This window comes from Propithecus coquereli, unplaced genomic scaffold (genome assembly GCF_000956105.1).
Source record: "Propithecus coquereli isolate 6110/MARCELLA unplaced genomic scaffold, Pcoq_1.0 Scaffold63, whole genome shotgun sequence".
Lineage (NCBI taxonomy): Eukaryota > Metazoa > Chordata > Mammalia > Primates > Indriidae > Propithecus > Propithecus coquereli.
In genome coordinates this window covers 8,547,907-8,555,943 of record NW_012152285.1, presented here as the reverse complement: position 1 = coordinate 8,555,943, position 8,037 = coordinate 8,547,907, and the positions used below count along the sequence as shown (strand labels likewise).

The 8,037-nt window shown below is 39.5% G+C and overlaps 1 protein-coding gene across 1 annotated transcript in view; it reads right to left on the bottom strand.

Moving 5' to 3' along the window:
- Positions 1-2,318: 2,318 nt before the first annotated feature.
- CEP55 (centrosomal protein 55kDa) overlaps positions 2,319-8,037 on the bottom strand; it is a 35,464-nt gene continuing 29,745 nt past the window's right edge. The window contains exons 5-9 of the mRNA XM_012659665.1: positions 7,905-8,034; positions 6,215-6,528; positions 4,822-4,893; positions 3,984-4,109; positions 2,319-2,874 (exon numbers count right to left, since the gene is read on the bottom strand). Coding sequence (XP_012515119.1) covers positions 2,674-2,874; positions 3,984-4,109; positions 4,822-4,893; positions 6,215-6,528; positions 7,905-8,034 — 843 coding nt within the window. The 3' untranslated portion in view covers positions 2,319-2,673. The remainder of the gene's footprint in view (positions 2,875-3,983; positions 4,110-4,821; positions 4,894-6,214; positions 6,529-7,904; positions 8,035-8,037) is intronic.

Below are 8,037 nucleotides of genomic sequence, written 5' to 3'. Positions count from 1 at the left end.
GGCCTGGCTCTGCTGAAGGCAGATTCTGCTTTACTCCTGTTCACCCTAGTGTCTTGCACAGTAGCTGGCCCGTTGCAGACAGATTGACTATTTACCAAATCAAGTGATGGGATCCATGTGTGGTACCCTCTCTGAAATAGGTGGTATTATTTCTTCAGGAAATTTACCTGTAATGCCTGTTAAAACATTTTAATGGGAGATGTGCTGGTCCTGGGGTTAAATTAGTATTTTGAGCCTGGCAGGCAAGAAAGCAAAGGCTACTCATTCTCTTTGGTTCATGTCATTCTTTCTTTCCCTGGTTTCTTGGTTTGGGTCCCATGACTTAACTTTGACTCTCTCTGAGTGCTCCTATCTGCCTCTGGACCATGGGACATTCCCCAGGGCTCAGTCCTCTCTGTTCCTTTGTTTGTCATCTCTCTGAATTCTATGTACTCTATGCAAATCCCTAGCTTGGTCCTGATCTTTCACCCTTGTTTGGACGTTACCACTAGATTGGCAGACAGAAGACTCCCCTTGAATGTCCTGCTAATATTTCCCACTCAACCATCCAAAGCCAAAAATCATTAGATTCAAACACAGAGAGCACAGCACAGAGGAAAAAGAAGAAAAAAGAGAACCAGGCCAATAACCCACTAGATTGGCCTTATGAAGACAAAGCACTGTGGGTCTTGGAGAGAGCAATGTTGCTGGAATCATGGCACACAAGCCAACATGGTAGGGTCTCCAGCACCACTGCCTTTGGGAGCATTCCCCCCTCCCCCAACCTCCTGCATCTGCTACATGACCTTGGGTAAGTCACTCTGCTCTCTGGGACTCCGTTTCAATAAGTCAAGGTTGGATTAGATCAGCAGTTCTCAATCTTCAGTAATGTACCAGAATGCTTTGAAGAGCTTGTCGAAAATGCATATTCCCCTAGACATTCTGATTCAGGAGATCTGGGGCAGGCTAAAAAAATCAACATTTTCTACTCTAAGGGTGAGGGGATTTCCTGGACCAAAGATGCCTAAGTATTATATATAGGTGATCTTGCAGTTCCCTTCCAGCCCTGGCATTTCCCCAGTTTTCAGGGTGGAGGAGCAGAGGGTAGCCAGGAAGTGCTGACAGCCAGCCAGCTCTCTGTCCAAGTGTAGCCACAAAAGAAGCCAGATGGCAGGTGAAAGGAATGTTCATAGTATTTGCTATGTCACTCAGCACCTGTTTAATCAAACTGGTCGTGGGGAGACCTCAGTCCTAAGACAGCAGGCAGGGCCTGAGAACCTTTCTAAGTTTTCTCCCCATCTCAGACGGAATGAATCACTCCTCCTTTGCCTCATTCAGATGCTCCAAAAAGTCACAAACTAAAAATGTGTTTTGGCCCACAGTGATAAAATTTTATGAGTTTATGACATTTAAAAATGGGGAGATTTCATATTTAAAAATCCCAGATTTCCCTTAGAAAGATCAGCCACGTCGGACTCATACGGTCCTGGGACACGCGCTGGTGCTGAGCGGCTGCGCCCCCTTTGGGTGAAAGCATGCATTAGCGCTCCGCGTCGTCAGTGACATTGCCAAAGGGGATTTGGGAGGTGGCTCTCCTCACTGTAAAATTAACTCTGGGATAAGCCACAACAGCAGAGAACTGCTGCAGGTATCTGGACACTGCCTGCCCCTGAGGATTATAGAGTTGCCTGTAACCCCCGACCCTCCTCTTGGGGTGGAAATCTTAGAATATCTATGTATATACATATATACTAGACATATTAAAACATCAAATAATTTTATTCTTTTCTCATTTATATTACTAACAGTAGCCCAGTGTTAAGCATGTTAGAAAACATGAAAAAATAAAAACATTTTTGGTTTACACAAAGCATGTACAAAAATATCTACTCAGATAAACAAATATCTGATAATTACATTGCCCAGGTTTAAGAGTGTCAAAAATAAATAAAATACTGTAAACCAAACAAGAGGGTAGATGGTTTTGTTAAAATTCATTTTAACAACTTTAGCTAACTGACATGTGTTAATGAAATTCAAATTAAAGTGACAGCCAGATAATATGAGAGAAAACATTGTGTATGGCTACTTAGAGTAGAATAGAATCTGCTTCGTGCTTAGAATATAGCTGACCTTAGTTTCAACAGTAAGCAGCAGTAAAGATCAAGAAAATTCCCAACTTTTCTCATAACCGTTCTACAATAGCAAGAAAAACAAAATGAAAACAGTATCATCACCTCTGAACAACGGACATCAAAATCAGAATTGTAGGTTCACTAAGTGCTTGAATAAAAAATGTGAACACAGTAAAATTCTTGGTTAATTACCTTTGATTTTTTTAAAAGTCACAAAACATAAAATATTTGCTTGCCTATGCAATAACCCATAAGCAATAACCTGAACTATCTTTTCTTCATCAAGTACTTTAACAGTGCAAAATGTGAGTAGTTTCAGTGAACACTGCTCACCACATTTTGTCATTGCAGCCTGATGATGAACCATCTCAGGGAGGTATCACTGCCAAGGAAAATGCAAAGCAGAACAAAAAATCCAATGATTCATTTATATGCCAGAGTGTCAAAGGTAGACAGGCAGTTTCTTATACAGAAGGCGAAATATGCTCAAAGTGTCCACAAGCTAACACAAGATACAGTATTAAATCTTTTGACACAAAAACAAAGAATAATTATTTTGCTACTTTGAACAGTATTCGACATGGACAAGCAGATCTCGGTGTTCAGTGGCTGGATATTGTATATTGCACTTGGGACATTCCACCAGGCTTTCGTTGAGTGCAGCAGTGGGACTTTTTGGTGAGGCAACTTTTACTTTGTTTTCATTCTTTCCTTGGAAAGCAACTAATGGCTCTGTGAGGGCAAACTCATGAAGTTGCTTCTGCAAAATAAATTCTAAGTGAACACCATTTGTAAATACGGCCCATTGTACAGCAGTTTTAACTGTTTCAGATACTCTAGCTGTTTCAACCCTGCAGACAGATTTTCTTTTGAATCCCTGTTCACCAGTATTATGGTGGTAATATATGAGGTGTTTATGAATTACCCATATAATTACTGTAATTACCCAAATTACCTGGGAAGTCCTGGAGTTGGGTGTTTACATGGATAGGTTTTATTAAGATGCTTAGTGCCAAATGGAAGGTAGGTTTATGTGCAAAAGTTGACTAAATTTGCTAGTTTGGTAAAACAGGGGCAACTTCAGCAATAAAGAACGACATGGAAGTAAGGGCAGCAAAAGAATTTTAGCAGATCAAACAGGTTATACACAGAAATGACTAACATATTTTATAATACCTTTGTGACTTTCCTTTTTCATGTTTTTTTGTAAGAACTTAGTTAATAAAGCTCAGAAATGAGTGTAGTTTATTTATAGCACACTGTGAAGGTGGTGGACAGCAGGAACAAAGAAAAGCACAGGAAAATTACAAATTCTTTTACATACCCTCTGGCATCCTATGCTTTGAAAAAGTCAATAATAAAAATGAAATGTGCATTTTAATTTCAAATATTATAAATGGCCAAAATGACATACTGAAGAATAGAGCTGTGTGCTGTCAAAGAATCTGTGTAGCCGAAGCTGGATTTCTCCATAATATTCCATTATCCCTAAAAACAGCATTTCTTTCTTTTTTAATAGAAAAAGACAATTTCAGTTCTGGATTCTATGACTTCTCTCCCCCAGGCAGGCAATAAACAGAGGCACGGTTTATTGCCTCTAGAATCATAACTGGGGTAGGTGGGGAGATGATGCCAGACACCACTGATGTAATCATCACCAAGAGGTACATAATGTCCCTCTTTCTAGTGCTCTGAATTGATGCTCAAAGGGCAGTTGCTTCCAATGAGGCAGGGGTTCTGCCTACTGATTTGAGATATAGCTAGCTGTTCTTTAAGCTGTATCCTCCTAGTTTGGGAACTGACTTGATATATTATATAAATGGAAAGATGGCAGAAAGAGCAATTTTAGTTTAACCATTCAGGACTCACCAAGGATTCCAACTGTGTTATCTGACTTCTTGCTTTTCGGAGCTCCTTAAGGATTATATGCAACTGATGCTGCATATTTTGACGGTCAAGTTTTTCATTTTCAAAGTCTAAAGCACATGCCTGCATCTGGAAAATGTCCAGGATGAGACAATTACAGTTGTATATACTCTCTGGTTCTCTTGATTGGATGCTTACATTTTTTATTAGCACAAGAAGAAAACATGTGTTGTACCATCATAGTAAGAATTCATCTGAGCACTATGAGATGTTAATAAATGAAAAGGCTTCTGGCTGAGGATTTGGTTTATCCAAGGAGCAAAGCCAATGCTGAGGTACAGGTGAGTGAAGAGCAGCTTCGGAAGGTGCTGGTTAGATTTATTCCTCCCCATCCCTCTTTTTCAGAGAGGGAAGAGGGAGAAGGGAAAATGATGGCCATCCCTGGTTTGAAATATACTAAGAATCTCTGCCCTACATTCTGAAAATGAACGGTGTCTGTCTGTGTTCTGCCTGAAGGTATCAGGTAGCCCTATTAGGAGATCCTACTAGGCTAGAGTAGGAACTACAACCATTGGGGAAGAGCAAAATTTGCCAAGGCCTACATCTCCCTGTCAAGAAAAGTGCCATCATTTCTCAAAGAATCTGGTTTAGCCTAAGGACAATAACAGGAATATATAACTAGCACAGATATCTTTAAATATCTTTAAATATTTTGTGTTAAATTCTTTTAAAAACACTTTTCATAACTTTCAAATGGTTCTCCACAGAAGAGTGTAAACAGGAGGAAAAATTCCATTTTCTAACAGACTAAATTGAATGTAGAAGCAACCCCAAGGAGTACCTGTTGTTCCAACAGAGCTATCCGTGTTTGTTCCTCTTGCTGACTTAGCAGAGACGTGTAAAGAAACTGGACCTGCAGGATGTAAAGAGAGCCAACATTGTCACATCCAACCTTTTATGGCTTGACCCGGGAAGCATGAAAAGCTCACATCACAAGTGTCACATCTCTAACCAGGACAACATCTGCTAGTCAGGGGTGAACCGTTCCAGCTGGTCATTTGGTGGCTCTCTATGCTAGCGGCTGAGCAGTACCACCTGGCTGGGAGTCCCCGAGGCACACAGACACACGGCTGATAAACAGCACTGAACTTGGCAGAGGTCACACCCACTTTCCTAGAGACTTTCACATCTGCTGATATTTCTGAGTATAGTAACAAAGCTGGCAGTGCCTTGTCCTCTGATCCACAGAGTTGGAACAAAATTTAATTATTTCTGCTTAATCTTTCTCCAATATCACTGATCACACCCATAGACAGAAATGAGAGTGGTAATGACTAAGAAGGCAAATGTGACAGACTATTAACTGCCCCTGACAACACTCTCAACTTCTGGAGCATTTTATGAATTACTATAATTTTAGTAGCAGTAACTAACATTTACCTTGCTTAGCTTAGCACTTTTACATTCTCTCAATTGACCCTCACAAAAGCCCTACGAGGCAAGCAGAGGTTATTATTAATTGGACAAGAGAATAACCTGGGAGTCAGTGAAGTTAGGTGATTTGCCAAAGGCTACACATCCTGGACTGAGCATGGACCAGGCATGGACTCCAAACAGTGTTCTTTCCATTACTCCATTCTGCCAGGCCAAATCTAAATTAATGAGTTCTGTCAAAGTAGTATTCAATTCTAATAATTCTAACTTCATAACCCCAACATTACTAGAATAAAGTTGAGTATAAAGAGAACTTGGAAGGTGACATGTGAATTCACGTAAGCACAGTATTATTACAGTCAAGATGCTGGCCTAGGAATCAGCTTTGGTTCTTCTCATTACTTCTTGTTTTGGTTTCTCACATGGACCTGGCACCTTCTCACTCAGAATCTGTGGGTATGATTTCCTCTGCTGAGAGAATTCCCACGGAAAGTCACCCACCTCGCTGGATCCTTCCTGTCATCAGGACTTTGTCCAAATACCATCTCCTCAGAGAGGCCTCCACTGGCCCCCAATTTCCTTTCTCATACCACCATGTTGCATTTTCTTTAGTTTTACTTGTTTATTTAGGTACTTGTTTATGGTCAGTTTCCATTTGGAATATAAACTCCCACAAGGGGGCAGAAACTTATTTTGTTCTTTGCTGGTTCTCTAGTGGTTAAAATAGTCCCTGGCACTTAGTAAGTGTTCAATGAACACTTTGAGTGATGAGTCATGGACAACCTATTGGGTAAGCTTACCTGAGATAAGAGCTCTTCGGATCTCTTTTTCTCTTCTTCAAGTTTTCCCCGGGCAATATCATTTTCCTCCTTGAGTCTTTGTATTTTTTCTGTTTTATGCCTATCATCTTCCAGATGTTGTACATCTGCCCTTCTTTGCGAACACAACAGTTGATTTAAATCTTGAACTTCTTTTTGGGTTTCTTCATATTTTCTTCGAAATTCGCTAAGTTCAAAACTCAACTGAGTTACGGTTTGTCGTTCAACCTCGAGATCTTTTTTTGCATTTGCCAAGAGATGGGTGTAATATTTTTGCTTCTCTTCTTGAAGATAACCTGTGACAAACAACATTATGGCACAACTCATTTGATGAAGTTGGTAATACTCCTGAAAAGGGAAACATCAAATATGTTTTTCTGAATGAGGTCACACTATTTCCTCAGCTTACAACATGGAGAGTCAGAGACAGTCAGACTACAGTTGATATTTGATGGAATAAGAAATAGAAGTTCAGGGACATTATTTGAAGTTACAAAACTCTCAAATAGAAGAACTAAAAACAGTACTATAACTATTCTGCATAGAGGGAAAGCCACAAATGTCCAAAGAAGACAAACAGGGATATAAGCTCATTATTTACAGATATGAAGATAATTACCAAAATTAAAAATAGAAATATTAAGAGCAGCTGTGCTGATGGGAGGAGGAAACAGAGACTAGGATGGAAAAGGTGGGACATGGCCCTTTTGTACTATTATATTATTTTAACAAGTGTTTATATTATTCCGATAAAACAGAGAGAAAGAAAACTACATTACCAAAGAAAAAAACGAGACTTAGCCCATAACTAAAATTCTGCTTTTATGTGTAAGAAACATATAAAGGCACCATAGTGCTAACTTTGTCTTATTAGGGCTAAACAGCTTTGAACTGCCTCTTGAGACATTCCCTTTGTATTTTCTTTTTAGCATTAGTTTAATTTTAAATATTCAAATGTGACGCTCCAAGATTATGAGTCTTGTTCCCATTTCTTAGCCTCCTCTTTATATAATTCAAGGCTTTGGTCCCCTTCGGGCTATCACTCTTTTAAGGAGTGCTTAAGAGGCCCCCTCTTTTTTTCTTAGCTTGTCCTCTAGAATTGCTGAATCTATTTCTTCATCTGTAAAATGGGAATGATGACCTTTCCTGCCCCACTTCCTAGGGTTGCTGTGAAACTCCCTTGAAATCAACATCAGGGAAACTGCAAAGATCTTGACAAAAAGACAGCATCATGAAACTGTATCTCATTCTATAGTGAGGTTCAAATGATTGAAGAATCATCTATACAATGTATTCTTTCTCCCGGGATTGACAGAAATAAGTGCTAAAGGGAAGCAAAATAAAAAGAGAATTAGTGACAAGGCCAGCTCTGGGGGAAATAAAAGTTCGAGAATAACTTTGAAAGAGGGGAAGGACATTCATGGATGAAAAAAATTTAATGTGACTCCAGAGCTGGCAAAGATGACCCTTTAACCTGTGTCTTGTGCCCTCCTTTTATCTGAACATATCTGGAAATAAAACTTGCAAAAATGATATTTCTTACTTCAGTGCTAGAAGACTTGCTATTGTTTCACTTTCTAGCACATATCTGTAAAAATCTAAATTTGATGAATCACTCCTTTTGGAAAATGTCAGGCCTATGCCAAAAGAACATTTTTACACCAATCAGTACCTTCTGATTCAGTCTTTTTTGTCTGCTGTGGGAGTGAATGAGCAGCTGTTTCCGTTTTCTTTTCCAATTCAAAGATCTTTGCCAAAAGTCCTTTCACGTAGGCCTCTCGCTGCTGATCATATACCAGCCACTG